The 17,525-nt window shown below is 40.8% G+C and overlaps 1 protein-coding gene across 1 annotated transcript in view; it reads left to right on the top strand.

Moving 5' to 3' along the window:
* The window catches only part of FER1L6 (fer-1 like family member 6), a 65,492-nt gene extending 50,050 nt beyond the window's left edge, over positions 1 to 15,442 (top strand). The window contains exons 33-40 of the mRNA XM_086466046.1: positions 125 to 285; positions 3,195 to 3,337; positions 3,895 to 3,983; positions 5,931 to 6,029; positions 8,358 to 8,599; positions 8,944 to 9,107; positions 11,015 to 11,115; positions 15,256 to 15,442. Coding sequence (XP_086322172.1) covers positions 125 to 285; positions 3,195 to 3,337; positions 3,895 to 3,983; positions 5,931 to 6,029; positions 8,358 to 8,599; positions 8,944 to 9,107; positions 11,015 to 11,115; positions 15,256 to 15,442 — 1,186 coding nt within the window. The remainder of the gene's footprint in view (positions 1 to 124; positions 286 to 3,194; positions 3,338 to 3,894; positions 3,984 to 5,930; positions 6,030 to 8,357; positions 8,600 to 8,943; positions 9,108 to 11,014; positions 11,116 to 15,255) is intronic.
* Positions 15,443 to 17,525: the final 2,083 nt, after the last annotated feature.

Below are 17,525 nucleotides of genomic sequence, written 5' to 3'. Positions count from 1 at the left end.
CAGGCAGATGTCAGGTTCGCTGACCATGAAGCAAAACTCTGCATGGGAAGTCTTGATTTGCCAGTGCACTTTGCTGAAGGAAACCCTCACCCATTTCTCTTCACTCTCTGATCTCTCCTTGCAGAGAAGGGTACAATGCATGGCGAGATGCAATCAGGCCAAGTGAGATCCTCACTAAGCTGTGTAAGGACTACAAAATAAGTGGACCCTTCATGCGGCCAGGGGAGATACAAGTAGGAACAAAGATCTTTAAGGGACAGACACTCTTCAGGGAAGATGAGAACGGTAATGAAGTACTTCATCATTCTTCAGCTGCATTGTAGCAGTACCAAGAGCCTGCCCAAGCTGCAGCTGGGGCCCCCTTGTGCTATGCACTCTGAAGACAGATTGCTGGTACCTGTCTCTGCTTTGAAATACTCTTATAACTGTGGTGATGAAAGCTGTGTCTATCTTAGCTATGGCTGTAGCTTAATTGCAGAGAATCTGTAGGGTGAGACAGTTATTGCTGATGACCTGACATCCCCATGGTAGGCGTTGGGGGCTATTTTGGACTATCTCCTGCCTGATCCCAAGGATGGGACGTCCAGGATTGGTTGGAGTGCAGGGGTCCCTCTCAGAACATGTCTTCTGGCTTAGTTTCATCTGAAAGGAGTGCAGCTTGCATGCTCTGAGATCCTTCCACACAGCAAATCAAAGCATGGGAAGTCAGGCAGAGTCTTTTCAAAAATGCATTCCCTGTCTAAACTAAAACACTAGTGTAGACAGACCCAGGATGTGAGAAGAAGAGGGAAGGGAAATACAGATGTGAAGTGAGATACTCAAGGTCAGACAAGTCTCTGACCACAATTAGGTTCCAGGCTACTCACTGCCAGTCCTACCTTACCTACTTGGCTTTCCTCTCTGCTGTTTTTTTCCTCTTCTTGATAATTACCTAAATATCTGACTTATCTTCTGAGGCACTAACACAGCGCTCTGTAAATCCAGGTATGTGTGGTGTCCATGAATCCAGAGGGCAGGACAGAACTTGCTTTCAGAGCTCCCAGGTTAACAAGAGGGCAAAGCTACCAGGAAGTTGAGTGTCCATATCACATAGGGGTAGAGAGGGACAGAGCTATCAGTGAAAGATGTCCCTGCCCATGACAGGGGGGTTGGACGAGATCATCTTTGAAGGTCCCTTCCAATCCAAACCACTCTATGATTCAGGTTTTTTTCCTCAGGGTAAGGAAAAGAGGGTGAGGGTGGAGACTTTCAAGGGGCAACAAAAGGAGCTGGTCTTGGAGACAGTAGTGGACACTGTGGCAGTGTAGGGACACCTCTACTGCCTTATCTTTATCCATCTTTGAGCAAATTCCCTTTGGCAGCTACAAAATATAGCTTACATGTCAAGTGGAAGGCTGCTAAAGTAGTGCTGTTGAAGGGAGCAGAGTTGATCCATTTTTGGTTTCTTGGCCTGAGAGAGATTTATGACTCCAATATTGCTGTTTGTTTGACTCACTGGCAGATGACTGAGCGTGACTACTAGCAACATTATCTCTCAGTCAAAATTCTGTTTCACTGAAATACAGGACCAGATGGTGAAGTCCAAAGTACTTATGTACACAAGTTTTTCAACATGTTATAAAGAAACAGTTTACAGCATACAGTCTTCTGCATGATTCTTTTTCAGACTGGTGTTCTGACAAGTACATCTGGGTCTCCTGATTTCCTGCTGGGTTTCTGTGCTGTCGTAATTTGGATCTATAAAACTAACAAAGACCACAAATTTGAGCTCTAGAGGAGTACTGAAAAGGGGAAACAGTAACATTTTCACTTTACATGTGGAGAAAATGATGCTTATGGGCCTTACATCCAGCTTTAAATTGCAAGGGAAAGAATAATTTAACTTTGCTCTAGGACATATAGAAGTTGGATAGGATAGGATAGGATAGGATAGGATAGGATAGGATAGGATAGGATAGGATAGGATAGGATAGGATAGAACAGAACAGCTCAGTTGGAAGGCACCTACAACAATCATCTAGTCCAACTGCCTGACCCCTACTCCCAGGTAGGTAGTCTAGGACTACTTGTAGCCAATGGGAAGAAATAGGCATCTTCAGGGGGTGAAAACAATCTTTAGAAAGGCATCTTAGAGAGGATATGCGTTATCATGGGACAATCTATATCCTTGCTATTGAGGCCCCTTGACTGAGTAGCTCAGTCTAAAGACCTTGCTTTTAGCTGGCTAAAATTAGATTAAATACATCACATCTCAAACACATGTCAGTGCACAGAGGGAACCAGGACTCTTAACCACAGGACCATTCTTCCTCACTCTCTGAGCCATTAGGAAGGGTTTAATAACTATCTCAAACAAACTTTTTGTCACCTACCAACAATTCAGAGACAGCAACACCCATAGGAAAAGTGATAACAAGTTTTCTGACACAAAGAACTCTTAATTTTCTTCTCACTTGGGTACTTCTCTCCTAATCTAGGAGATACTCCTCTTCAAAAGTCTGGATTCCTTCTGTCTGGAGCCCACACAAAAAGGGAGGAAAGAGAAGCTCAAGAGCTCAAAAGGCTTTCTCTGCTTTCCAATATCCAACCTACTTTCAATGTTAGCAGTGGTCCTTCCTTGAGGTGCCATTCTCTCAGGTCTCCCTTCTTCTAGCAGCCAACCTGAGCTTGTCAGGAGGTGACATGTTCTTGCCCATGGGCTTCAACCCTCTTCCCTTGAGGTGTGATTCTTTTCTCTAGGAGATTCTTCGCTGTTGCCGTCACAAAGCAAAATGAGATGTAGATATAATTACTAATGTCTATTTACTGCCAGCTGCATCAAAATCCAAGTCTCCTTGTCTTTCATGACCTGTAAAATGCCTCACATTTGCAATTTCTGTAAAAAGAGCAGTTCAGAGGTTTCTTCCATCTTCCTGTTAGAAACTGCTGCTGTAATAGTGAGATGATTCACAGTGTTTCACAGATAAACTGCTGACTAAGTGCTAATCTTCTAGTTACCTTGGTGGGTACCCTTATTTACAAGAATTTAATGCATTTCAAGACCCTTCTTTACTTAGCTGGAATACATAAAACCCTTCTTTTAACTCAAGCAAATTTTTATTGACCTTCTTTAATAATTAATGGAACATATTACCAAGGGGTTCAACATTATAATTCAGCTCTCTTTGTTCTTTTTGTTTTACTCTTTCCTATAGAGGAGCCAGTTGAATCGTATGAACATCTCTCCTTAACGGTTTTACAAGCTTGGGAAGAAATCCCTGGAGCTGGATGCAAACTGGTCCCAGAGCACATTGAGACTCGGCCTCTCTACCATAAGGATAAGCCGGGCATGGAACAGGTAGAGCAGCTCAGAGTTAGTGGTGATGGTAGACCCAGAGGCAGTTTTCCTTTCCTCCAGTTATTGTAGTTTCTATTTGTATTTGCAAACTTACAGACACAGCATCTAAGTGTAGTACCATACATGACACTTTATACAGTATCAGCCTGGAAATTGTCACACATATGTATACAGCCAGTTACCTAAATACACAGTACTCATGCAAGGTGTAACTGCATATTCTCATTCTTTTAAATGCTTTAGTTTATTAAGTTAACACAAACTCTGCTTGTATTTAGACTCTAGTTCTTTTTCTGCATTCATTACGTACTATTTTTATACGGATTTTACCTTGAAGTTGCCAATGTTTGAGCTCAGTTTCACATTCACCGAATTCCTGAGAGACTAATAGAATGTGTGTATAAAAAAATGTATTGTATAGTAAGTTTGTAGATGAAATCATAGTTGCAGGATAGTGAGCTGGTTGGTGCTTATAGATGAAGTCAGAACTACGTTTAAAGCCTTTTAAAGTCTCTCTAAAACAGGGTTACAGAGATGTTTATCTCTTTGTTTTCAAGGGTCGTGTACAGATGTGGGTTGACATGTTTCCTAAAGATATGCCTCTGCCAGGACCCCCAGTGGACATTTCACCAAGAAAACCCAAAGGGTAATACTCAATGCTTTTCTCCCAGCACAGTGGCATAAGTCTTCAAAGACAGTCTTTCTTAAGTGTCTGGAAAGAACTATAAAAAGAACTATCACAACAAACTTCTGTGACCCTGAGAAAAGTTTTCTTAGGTTCACATAACTTCAGGTCAAACAAAAGCATTAAATTTGGTCTCCCCCGTTAAACAACTCAAAGAACTGTTGGTAATTTTTTCATCAAGGGTTATCACACACCACTTTTAGAAAGACATCCCTTTTTCATGTGGAGATTGCAGGCGGCTAGAGGCAAGAATCCCTTAATAATTCTGATGTTATCATCCGCTTGTTGAGCTGAAAGAAGTAATTCTGGTTTCACTACCTCTTTCAGCTAGATGGCTTACCTGGCTCTGGTTGAGATCTTTAATCTGATGCAATAGTATTACACCTATTGGATTTCCAGCACTTCGTTCAAAGATAGATCAAAAAACACATAAAGCAGCAACAGATAGAAGAGATAGGTTTGAAATAACCTCTCAAATTTCACACAGGTACTTACGCTGCTTTATATGCAACACTACACATAGTTCCTCAAGCTAATTGGGAGTTCTCAGCCCATCCTCTACCAGCTTTATTTCAATATCTTAGCAAGGTTTTTCCTGAGAATTTTGTGTCGGGAGCAGCATCAAGTACTGCTTCTGTATTATTTGTGTTTGAACAAGAAACAATTCAATAAAAACTTGTTTCTTTTCCTTTCCTTTACAAAAGCCAAGATTTGACAAAAATAAGAGTCTGTGTAACAATTACTTTCTTCAGACCAGAACTTTCTTTAACAATAAGCGTTTTCTAATCCAACAAGTTTTAAAACTAATCATACCCACAAAAACAAATTGTTGCTGAAATTTCTGCAAAAAACAGGGAAAAAATATTGTCACACCATTAATTATGAGAATGAAAGGAAACATGCAAACACAAGTTACACAGTTTGCTGAGAAATGCGTATTTGCTGCAGCAAAACAGGTTCCAGTCTCCATAAGACTCCAAACACTTTGTGAAAACATTCCTTGTTGACAGTCTTCGACTGTACAAGTCTCTGACGGAGCATTGCAGTTGAAAGTTTCTTTGGCTAGTGCAGAGGCTTGGTTTTCATGGTTGATGTCTCCTTAAGAGCTCCATGACCTAGGGTACCTAGTAACTTCTTGGGCAAACTGTTTCAACCTGAGATGGAGGCTATTTCCAAGACAACTTATGTTGTATCAGAGAAATAATACGTTGGTGTTCTCAAACATATTTTTAAATTATTTTTCAGTTCGTACAATGACTCAAGACACACCTAAATTTTCTATGTCATCTGCAACATCTGTATTTCAAGCTTCTAGAGGTTTGGATGGCCACCGTAAATGTCTGTATATAGGGAGTGGAAAGGAGGGGAAAACTTTAATTCCTTTTACTGTTGCTTCTAAAGATGATTGCACTTGCTTAAATGAAAATATCTCTAAACAGTGCTTCTCTTTCCTTTTAATGGACTGGATTGCAACAAATAGCATGTTTTTAGGTGTTTCTCCTCAAAAGCACCTCCCAGGGAGCTCTGGGTTTTGTTAGCAAGATGCTCACTGTTTTGGAGACTGCTCTGATGACGTTGTTCAGGTCAACTTTGCCTTGTTTCACTGCAGCATTTTTGTGAATAACATTGAAAAGCAATAAGCACATAAAAAGCAAAGAATTTTCCATCCCTCTGAAACTGGCAGTGACCCTGCTGTCATCCAGCATGCTCCAAGAGCTGAGAGAAGTCACCATCCCCACTCTATCACTGGACTTTTGTAAACGGAAGAGGCCTGAGGCTGATGCTATTTTAAGAGTTTTGCACAAATACAACATTTTTCCTTTTATAATAGCATGATTTGATAGAAGTTTACGTCAGTGTATGACCAGAGCTTGAGTATTCACAGGCTTACTTTCTCTTCTTTTTCAGCTATGAACTGAGGGTCATAATCTGGAATACAGAGGATGTAATTCTAGAAGATGAAAATATCTTTACAGGGCAAAAATCAAGTGATATCTATGTAAAAGGGTAAGTTCTCCAGGACTTGTTTTCAAAAGAATATGTAATATTTCATTCAAAAATCAGACAAAAAAAATATGTTGTTAGAATATCTGATAGGCTGTTTCTGTGACTGTGGTGCTCTGCTTTAAACACCTATCCAAATCCACTCATATTAGTGGATACTGCTGCTTTTTTTTTTTCTCCCCTTAAAATCAAGTAACTGTAAAATGACCCCAGTCATTACCTCCTGCTCAGGCAGAGAAGGCACAAGAAGAGAACCAAGCCCACAGTTTAGCAAAGAGAGATCAAACACTTACAGAACTTGAACTGTAAGAGCTTACACAGATGCGGAGAGGTTTGGTATAATCAGAGAAAAGGGAATTATGACCACATCAGAAACAAGAAGGGTGGTGTTTCCCAGGCTATTTCTACTTGAAATATTTCCTAAGCTCATGTGGGGAGCATGTGTGGGTGAATGACCATGGCCATGCTGGGGAGAACATCACGTGGGCACTTTCTGCTCTCCATCTCCTTCCTGCTGCAGACAAAACGTCTGTCACAGCTTCACAGACGTTACTGGGATAATCAGCAAACCATACCACATAAATAAAATGAAAAGAGGGTGAGCGAAAGGGGAGCTTGACACTCAAACCAGCTCTTTCCTAAGATTGCGGCCGGATACTTCTTAAAATTACTTGCCTCTTTTGGAGTACTGTTTTGGACTTTCTGCCTCTGAGCAGGATTTGAATGCAGGCACCAGAGAGCAGCGGGGGGAAATGGTGTCATAAATGGCTGTAGGAAGTATTGAAAATCTTGGGTGCAAGACTGGTCTTGGATTTCTTGCTGTTTCCACTACTAGAGAGTGAGATTAATATTCCAAGATGAATTGTGTGATTGTGAAGTTCTGAAAAAAATCTGAATTTCTAGAGTGCTAGGCATATGGAAAAATGAATTTCCCTAAAAACCTGTCACAGTTTTGCCAATGGCCAAATATAAAGAGCTGGAGAAAGAAGCACGAGGACTGCTGGAGCAGGGAAGGGAAGACGTTTTCAGCTTTGCAGGTTCTGAAAGTCATGTGAACATAAGAAGAAATCCAAAGTAAGCATAAGGACAGGGCAGTCTGGTAGCAGCTCTTACTCCTGTATAGGATTTATCTACATGCATTTTATGAGGGAAATTTGCATTAATTAGGTCTGACAAAGCTGTGTGGGGCACCAGGAGTGGTGCCACTTCTTTGGAGCAGCTGATGTGCAGATTGCACACACTGGCTGAGCAAACCTCCCCTTAACAGTTCCTTGTGAGGATCTACTCTGAAATCACTGGTGTTCCAGTTCCAGATACATCCAACTTAGTAATAAATTAATGTGTTCAGAGCAGTAGCAGAGCCAGTCTTTGTGCTGAGCTGTGTGATAACATGAGGACATCACTACCAATTCCAGAGCGGTCTGACAGGGAAAGTCAGGACTGGGTAACTTCTTGCTTCTGTGCCTTAAAGATGAGGACACAAATCTCATTATGTTCAGACAGTGCACGTGACAGTGAATCTGTCACCAGGCATGGATTTGCACTGGGGGCAGTGAAGTGCTTGGGATTGTTACTGGTTTTCTGGATTCGTTTTTGAAATAATAGGGGAAAAACCACTCTTTGGATGCAGTGCAAAAATGCTAATCTTTACTCAAGCTGTGATAAATCATCTTCAGAACTAAAACATAGCTAGCTGGATCATTACCTCAGTGGAGCTCTTCAGAAGCAAAGATTATCTTTAGGAAAGCATTGTCCTTTTGTACCATAGCATTGCACCTCTGATGTTGTGCACACTGTAGCAGAAACCAAGAGGAAATCACAAGAAGAAACAGAGATGTCTCCAGCCATACTTATGCCGTGTTTATACTAAACAGTAACTGCAAACAATTTAGACTCTAATACTGAGCACTGAAATCAGTCTTGGGACATTGACAGAGTTTGTTAGTGTGGTACAACATGAATACAAGTTGATTAGTAGTGGAAAAATGACTGATGCTGTCTTTGCCTCTCCCAAAGAAAACAGGCGTCTTGGCCAATAGCAAATGTCCAACTCGTATTTTGTGGTTGGATCAAAATTAAAATAATGTTCTCACTCTCAGCTTTTGATTATCACTGGCCATTACTGCAGCCTGTGCCACAGCTGGGAAGTAGCCAAGATCCCCAAGCCAGGGCTGTTGCTATGTGTCACAGTCCTGAATGGTGTGTTGCTTTGTACTGATTAGGTGTTAGTAGGAGGAATTAGTAAATGATTATGCCTGTAACCAAGTAATGACAACCACAATTCAAGCTGCCCTGGTGACAGCAGTGCTTTCCATTATGTGCTTGCTGTAGGTGGATAAAGGGCCTGGAAGAGGACAAGCAGGAGACAGACGTACATTACAACTCCCTGACAGGAGAGGGCAACTTCAACTGGCGCTTTGTGTTCCCGTTCCACTATATCCCAGCAGAGAAACAAATGGTGGTTAGTAAAAGAGAAAACATATTTTCCTTGGAAAAGACAGAGCGCAAAATACCTGCTGAGCTGGTGCTTCAGGTGTGGGACTTTGAAAGACTCTCCTCAGATGATTTCTTGGGTAAGTACGCAATGGATCTGCCTGAACTTCACCTGAGGTCTTGCCAGACCTGTATTTTGTAGAGGTATGTACAAAGCGGTGTCTGAGACCCAACTTTTGCTTGTCTTTCTCTGGAGCACCACATTGCAAACTTACACATTTCTTGGAGAGGGAATAATTAGGAACTCAGATGACACAATACCAGGACAACACAAATGAATGACTGACAGTACAGAGAGATCCCCAGCTCTGAAGTTTGGGCCCAAGCTGCTGCACTGCTCCATGTATGCCATCTGGAAGCTGCTGTTTGAATGCCTTTGTGTCTGTCTGGTCTCTGACTATTGTCACATTACCTCTACCTCCAGGCACTCTTGAGTTGAACCTGAATGGGTTCCCTCGAGCAGCAAAGACAGGCAAGAGCTGTGACCTAGGCATGGTTGTGGCAGGAAGTGAAGAAAACAAGATCTCCATATTTCAGCAGAAGCGCATCAGAGGCTGGTGGCCTTTCATCAAGGCTGGGGAGCTCACGGTAGGTAGCTCACTACAGATGAACAGCTTTTCTCTGGGACTGATATGCTCTGCTGAGATCCTGAGACAGACAGATGCTAATTTTGGATATGGCATCTGAAGAACAGTCACCACTGGCAAGCCATAAGACTCCTCCAAATGCTTTAGTGGTTCCCCATAGATTTGGTTCAGATAACCCCAGGCAAGCAGAGCACTTTGTACTTTTTATTTACTTTCTTCCACTGTTTGTCTCCCAGCACACTGGATGGGTAGAGTGGAAGATCAGGTGTTTCCAGCCAACTTTATGTCAGCTGAGGAAATCCTGGGAGGAATCTCACCTGCTCATTGATTTCTTTACTATATATTTCTCACTTCAACCAGGATGAAAGAATTGATTCTGGAGTCTACCATTATTCTTCTTGCTAGTGACACATCTCAAGTAGAAAGAGCACAGTCCCCTCTTCTTGTTGAAATGTGCTAAATAAGTCAACATTTTTTGGTTTAGTTGCAGGATGCAATTGGTATAAAGGAATGCAAAGAACAACAACAGCTTCCCCCAAGCTCGACAAGACTTGTTAAGTTACAATTATCCTCCTAAGAAGAATATAAATGCTGCCATACACATTTTCGTTTACCTGAAGCCTCTAGAGTAATAAGGCTTGCAGCGCGGTGTAAATCTCACTCAGCGTGTAGCGAGCCATTTATCTCAGGGTTTTCTGCTACAGCTTCTCTTCATAGTGTTGTAGCGCTTTCTGTGTGTAATCTGGAGCTACACTAAAGTTCCTAGTGTTTAACACAACTTCTCCATTTTTCCTGTCTTTAAGGCTCCTTTGTACTGTTACAGCTGTATAGGGATCCTCAGCATAAATGAAAGACAGCTCTGATCCTCTGTTTCCTAGGTGGAATGTGTGTACCTAGGCATGAAGTACATCCTGATAGTTAACTCTGCACATGGTCTTTGGGGCATGTCTACATGAAACAGCGCATGAAGCAGAGCTGTGTGAGCTAGTGAAGGAAAACTCAAGCTGATGCGCTCACTTGGCCACAGAGCACTTTGGGAGCTTTGATCCAAACCTGGGCTCCTCTGCAGCTCAGTTCTGGGATTAGTGTGGTTGGAGTCTTTTTAGGTGCATCCAGATCCCTGTGAGGACACAGACCAAGAGCTACAAGCTACCTTCTGTAGTATAGCCCTCTACAAATTCACCTGCTTTGGTTCTTTTTTTAGGGGATTTTGCTCCCTCTCTAGACTTTCATTGATTTACCAAGGGTTATCCTAAACCTTACCCTCCCTTGATATTCCTGTCCATCCCAGCAAGAAGTTGGTGCTGAACAAAGTTGTGCTTTTGTCACAGCTCTGAGCATCATATCCTGGCCATCCATCATGAAAATCAACTCTGAATCCACCTGCCAGACTGCTATTCTTTTAGCCTGAACAGAGCTCTAGAATGCATGGTATTTTCTGCATGTAAATCTGATTTCTAGCCATCTTCCTTTTGTGAGCTGAAACCTCACAGCTCAACTGCTCCAGCACTTGTGACAACTGGCTGAATTTCTTCCTGTTGGTGGACTACACCTCATTCATGTCAGCAACACAGCTTCCAGCTTGACCATTCAGCTCTGCCAGGATGTGTGATAGATAGAAGACAGGTCTTCTCAGATGAATTAAGTTGTAATTCAGGAAGCTGAACATGTGTTTATGGGTCTGGAAGAAAACATCCTACATCTCTTTCCTCACGGCCCTTGAGCATAAGTCAGGAATTTGGTGCCTGGGTTTTCCTTTGTGCTTTCTTTTTAACCGCAAAAACTTTATCTTATTTTCTTTAATCCATTTCCTTTGCCCTCAACTGGTTCCCTAATTTCTCTACAAGCCAAATCCTGCTATGATTTAGTAGTAATAACCCGGGATTACATATGATCTCTCTGATCCAGGGCAAGGTGGAAGCTGAGTTTCACTTAGTCACAGCAGAAGAAGCTGAGAAGAATCCAGTAGGCAAAGCTCGAAAGGAGCCTGAACCCTTGGAAAAACCCAAGTGAGTAGGAGCATACTCATTAAACAAGCTGGGACAGGGGCGTTCAGAAGGAGACAGGGAAGAGCAGGTCTCCTTGCTCCTCTCCGGGCTTTTCTCCTCTTTCCCGCTGTAACCTTGAGCAAGCCATTTGTCCAACTTGTGCATCGTCTGTCTGCCAGCACTCATAGCTGGCAGCACCTTCCAGATTAGCTGAAATGCCTCCCTCTGGAAGCCCAAATAAATTGCATTGCTGCATGTTTGTCCTTAGCTACAGTTCACACGCGGGCTCATTCCATAACTGATCTAGCACTTGATAACCTCTTAAACCATTGTAACTTATGCATACACGCAACACCTCAGTTTGGTCACCTATAAAGATCAGACAGATTATATTGATTATATTAAGGGAATAACTATAAGCCATTACATTTAAGTGCTTTAAAATGACTGTATGAAATATTTCCTATGTCCAGTCTCTTTTAATATGTTCATTAGTAGACAGAGGCTTAGTACTACGAAACAAGAATTTTGGATATTAGGAAAAAATTCTTAACTGAAAGGGTTGTCAAGCATTGGAACAGGCTGCCCGGGGAAGTGGTTGAGTCACCATCCCTGGAGGTGTTTAAAAGATCTATGGATATGGTGCTCAGGGACATGGTTTACTGGTGGACTTAGTGTTAGGGTAACGGTTGCATTCTATGACATTAAAAGTCTTGTCCAATCTAAATGATTCTGTGATTCTGTGATTCTAAGAATTATCTGCTTAAAGGTGTCTTAGTTTCTACATATCAGTGGAAAACTGACCTCTTCTTACATCTAGCTGGTTTTGCATAAATTAATCACTTGAAGAGAAGGGCACATAAAACATGAAAACCAGGTCATACAGGAATGATATGACTTCAACAAATATGTCTAATTTTTTTGTACTTCATAATCAAAGAATGAAGATGCTTATTTTTCATCATAAGACTTGTTAATGAGGACATTTAAAGTGGTTTAACAGATGATCTAGAAGGAGCATTTTATCTCAATGTTTGTCACATTAAAAAATATTATCAGCTGAGATTTTTGTATTCATAAAAATTGTATTTCTAATCTATTTTGGCTCAAATACTTTGTTCTACTAAAGCAATGAGCTAGATGAAAAAAACAAAGAGCGATAAACTGATGTTATATTTCCCGCTACCAAAGCTTCTAAAAGTCATAATGCTAATCATAATGGTAATCCTTGCACATTCTGTTTAATTTTGTTGGTTTGATATATATCTCAGGATAAACATGAAAAAGGAGAAAACTGTATAAAGATGGAATACTCCTACAAAGTGTATAAATTTAGCCTGAAAATTAGGGGTATCAGAGACTTGTTGAAAATTAGCCTTTGAAAGGCTAATCAATGACTTCACCCAACATCTTTACCCAAAGGCAGGATGAACTATGCCTGACACATATCTATCTGAAAGAGTCCTGGTAATGGAAACTAAAGCACTGTCTTACAGAGGACTGGGATAGCTCTGAAACACGTGTGGTAGGAAGCAATCAACCTAGGCAGTTTTAAGAGGGAGTGTTGTGTGTCATAGAAGGATTACATGCCCAGAAGGTTGTCAACAAGATGTGAAAAGGCACTGTCTCATTTTCCTCTCATTTTTTCAGGCCCAGCCCATGCACCCCAGGCAGCCTGGGGCTCCAGGGCTCCCTGCATTTTTGCCTCAAGGGCATCTAATCCCCAAACGTTCTGTTAGGCAGAAAGGTTGTCACTAGCCTGGTGGCCCCTTCTCTGCTGCACAGCCAGCCTGGAGGTGTTTTGTCCCAGAAGCCACAAAACCAGATTGTGCACTAAGTAGTCAGAGAGGCTCCACATCTAGGTTTTCACGGTGAAATACACAGCCAACACATGGCTCAACTCAGTTCTACTTTTAATCGAAATGTGTGCCTCAATGAAATTAAAATTAGAGTGGGGCTGATCTCACTTGACATTACCCATCTCAGAAGCAAGCCATTCAAGCTCCTTTTGTAGCTGCTCATGTTACAGGTGGGGGAGTCATCCCATTTACCTGACTCACATATCTTAAGATCGGATCTGGAGAAAGAGATAAATTGTACTCCAGAAGGTCCTTCCTCTCAATATGCAGACAGCCCACAACTGACCAGGCTGGGCACCTAAGTTTTAAAGTTAGGCAAAATAAATCCTATGATTACTAAAGCAATATCAGTGTGTGGTTAGTAAATTCTATTTTAGCTAGACACTCAGTTACTGGAAAGAAAATAAACTCATAGCTGAATACAGTGCATGCCTCAGTTCCATATAGCTGGTATTAAATTGTACAAGCTCAGTGCTCCCAAGTGATGGAATATGTGGTTCATACATGTGGAGTAGTCAAAATCAACTGAGAAATAAGAGATAACTGTTTCTGCACTTCAAATGGGTTCTCTAGAGGAAGTGAATCTCAAGGAGCTTAGTGTCAGGACCTCCATATGCCTATGCCAGTACTGTAGGTCCACTTTTTTTCTTGCTAATTGTGTAGGCTTACATAGAGAAGCAGAGAAATTTTCAGATTGTTCTGCATAATTAAGTTTTTAAATTAAGAAACAAAATAATTTTAAAACCAAAATTATCTTCTAGGAGCTGCTAGACAGTGGCAGACTTTAATGTACTAGAGCAAAGGTGGACAAAGATTAAATGTCTAAAAGAGAAACATGCAAATGAGAACTAAGGTGCAGTGAGTGTAATTTCCTGCTGGCCAAAGCACTGTGAGGTTATCCATCTCTTCATCTCTGCCGATCAAGACAGGGTACTTTTCTGGATGCACTCTATTGTAACAAATATGCTGCTCTAACTGGTATTGAATTCTATTGTCTGCATTGCAAAGAAGGCCCTTAAGTGGTTGGAACATGCAGACTAATGGTTTTATTACTCAAGCCTATGATTCAGTAAGTTTTAGAGTATCCATTTTTTAATAATTCCTTTTAACCTGGGGGGCTTATTTGTTGATTTACTTCTGACTTATTTCCACCTCAGTATAAAACACAGTTTTTAATTAAGAGGTATTCAGTGGGCCTTTTATATTTACAGACTTTCTGTCACATTGGCATTTACTTCCACATGCTGAATGCTGAATTCTCCAGATGACTAAGACATTGTTTAAATTCCTTAAACAGCTTTCTGGAGTGAGACATAGCCATTGCTCTTTCTGACCCTGTCTTAATTTCATTCTCCTTAGTGCTGCACCATCTGCACAATTACAGTGATATTGGTAAGAAGGAAAACCTGTGCCAAATTTTACAGGTGTTAATGTTGCTCCATACCACCAAACTCATCAGGTCATCCCATCATACAAAGGGGTGTTGCAGGGGTAGGACTGTTGAAGTCAGAGGCATAGTGACCTCCCTAGCTGGGTGACATGCTAGAGGAGAGACTATGCCAGCGTTTTTCCTAAGGAGAACATTATTTTCCTCTGTGTATGCATCCAGCTTTGCTGTACAGTGTGAAGAAACTCCTGGTTATGGAGAATACAACATGGGGAAACATTTGGAAAAAACAGGATTGTGGAGTGTAAATATTCTCCACCAGAAGAAGGGAGCTCTTCTTTATGTACCCAGACAAACTACCTAGATTTTGGGTTTCATCTCATCTCCTGTTTTCAAGAGGCTTGTTTTAAATTTCCTTCTGAAAACACACCATTTTGGGCCATATGCCAGGCCTGAGCTGGCTCTGACTGTTATGGCACCATGACTATTGTTGAGCAACCAGATCTTTTGTAGTGGCTTATTGCTTCTTTGCAATGCTAAATTCCTTGCAATGATTAGAAAGCTTTTATACTGAAGTTTAAGATGTCTGCATTTCTTCTTTAGGATTTCTCATGATCTTGTCTGTAATTTTGAACCACGTATCTTGCCTTAAATTGAAATGTGAACTGGAATTTCATTGCAAGTGTGTGCAGAGCTTGGGCTTGGGGACGGATAGAAGAAGAGTGACCCAACAGTATGTGAAACTCGTGGAAGTTCCCTCTAAACTCTTTAGTGTGTTCCCAGGAGTTAAAGGTCCTTTTAAGACTCAAATATATATTTTGCAGTGGGATAGCTTTGGAAATAGCTGTATTAACCAAAAAAAAAAAAAAAAGCTGGATTTACAAAAGTTTTTCTCTTTTTTTTTTTCCCCTTTAGCCGACCAGACACATCCTTCTCTTGGTTTGTAAATCCTTTCAAGTGTTTGTATCACCTGATCTGGAGAAATTACAAGAAGTACATCATCATCGGCATAATTCTGATTATTCTCATTGTCTTCCTGGTGCTCTTCATCTACACGCTGCCAGGTGCGATCAGTCGTAGGATAGTTGTAGGAAGAGCATAGGTTATGGCTCTCATTGCAACCAATCATGTACAAACACTTCAGTTAAAAAGAAAAGTCAGGCTACGGAATTAGTCAACCTGAAACACATCTCATTCCTTGTAAAAAGAAACGTATCTATTTGTATCAGAAACGGGAGCTCTCTTAGAATATTTTAACATCTCTTTTGGCTGCTCAATCAGACCCAACCTTAAAGTACATTATCATTAACATACTGCTGCAGATTTATTGACAATGAAAGTTTGATTCTGCACCTAAAACTTCAGTTTGAAAGTAAATTCCTTAATGCTATTCAGAAACTGATTTGTCAGTTAATTATTTAGTATTGCAGACAAATGATTGAATATTAAGAGCAAAATCTGTACACCAAATATATAGTTCAGTCTTTGCATAGTTTTGTAATTAATTATTTGAACTGTTTTTCAAAGACCTTATAATGGCATGATTATTTTGAGATAAAAGCTTTATTACAAAAAAAAATCTAAGGTTAAATTGTCTTGTTTGTGTCATGTGCAGAATTCATCCTGCACCTCTCAGTAGGAGCTCTGTGCTCTGTAAAGATGTCTCATGCACTTATAAATGAAGTAAGTGTCAGTGATAGGGGGAGGTAGAAACAGAGATGGAAAGAACTTTTTTCAGCTGTGGTTCGAAAGTGCTGGAGGTTGCTGGAGGAGAGGGATCAGGAAGATAAAGACTCAGCCACAGGCACTGCAGTAGCAAATGATCCTTTTTAAGGATAGGGAACAAGGAGAATCATGCTGCTTGATGAGCACAGGGAAAGAGGAATGGAAAAGAAAAAGGCTTTAGAGTTGAACAAATCATGGAGAGTTAAAGAAAACAAGGAATAAAACCTTACACAGTTCTCAATGTGAAAATTCTAATTCTACTTAAGAATACAGAAGAAAATACTGCAGCCTGTGTCATGCACAAGGCAAGGCTTGATAACTTAGTGAGCCTACTTGGCCTTAAATTGAATGATTATGAATTTGAAGTAGCTATAGAAATCTGCTCAGGTCTTATCCATGGTTAGACATGCAGTAAAGGTGACCTTTGAGAAACTGCTTCCCATCATGCTCTGCTCATAAAAAGTGTGAGAACCCTTTGCAAATTTTAAAGTATCAAAAGGCAAGAAAAAGAAATCCTAGAAATGCTGATAACTCTGTCGAGATTAAGAGTGCGGGAATAGAAATGTAGGCATCTGCATCATTCTCAGAGGCCACTTTATGGGAAGCTTGTGTGGTACTGCTTGTACCTGCCCTGTTAAGGGTGTACAAGGAGCCTCTGGGCTCCCCTCTAGCCTACGCCACAGGTAACTGCATTATTCTGAAAAATGGATTTCAGTGAAACTTCCACAGAGAAAATATTTTACATTGAAAAAGCATTTTAGAGGCTTATTTTGGTTGGATGAATTGCTCTAAAAGTGCCTCTTCCTCATTCCACTGGTGTTAGAGGCAGATCACTAAAGGCAGGCTGAAAGCATGCCATCCTCACCCCATCTGGCTGATTGTAACTCTTAGTCTTTCCTCCAAATTTCATGTTCTAAGTATACGATAAATATAACTGAATTATTTAGGTATGTGAGTAAATACATTACAATTAGACATGTGGTTTTTACTGTTGGGCTATTTTCCTTTAGAAGTGCATTTAATATGACCAAGAAATTAGAACACAATTATATGGCTGAACCTGCACTAGTTAAATGTAGCAATGCAAGACAGTGATGTGGAAAGGTGCTGAGCACCCTCAAGTCCCTCTTAATCTCATATTCCTCCACACTGGGCCCTCATCTGGTGCACTATTTCCACAGCGTGTGTGACACATTCCTCTGAAACCACTTGGTTTTCACTTTTGTGCTATTCTGCAACAGAACCTATATGAAATACTAAAGGAAATCTTATTTCTCCTAATATATCTCACAGTACCATGAATTTTGGAATTCCAATTTAAAAGCTCCAACAGTGGCAAATAAAATTTTTGTGCAAAAGGTAGGAGATAAATCATGACAACTGGAATATCTTGTGACAGTCATAAAAGCAATGGTTCTGATGTTTTTCCAGTATGACAGGGCAGTAGGCATGATCCCGCA

Source organism: Leptosomus discolor, chromosome 5, assembly GCF_034619465.1.
Source record: "Leptosomus discolor isolate bLepDis1 chromosome 5, bLepDis1.hap2, whole genome shotgun sequence".
Classification (NCBI taxonomy): Eukaryota; Metazoa; Chordata; class Aves; order Leptosomiformes; family Leptosomidae; genus Leptosomus; species Leptosomus discolor.
This window is presented reverse-complemented; position numbering and strand designations above follow the sequence as displayed.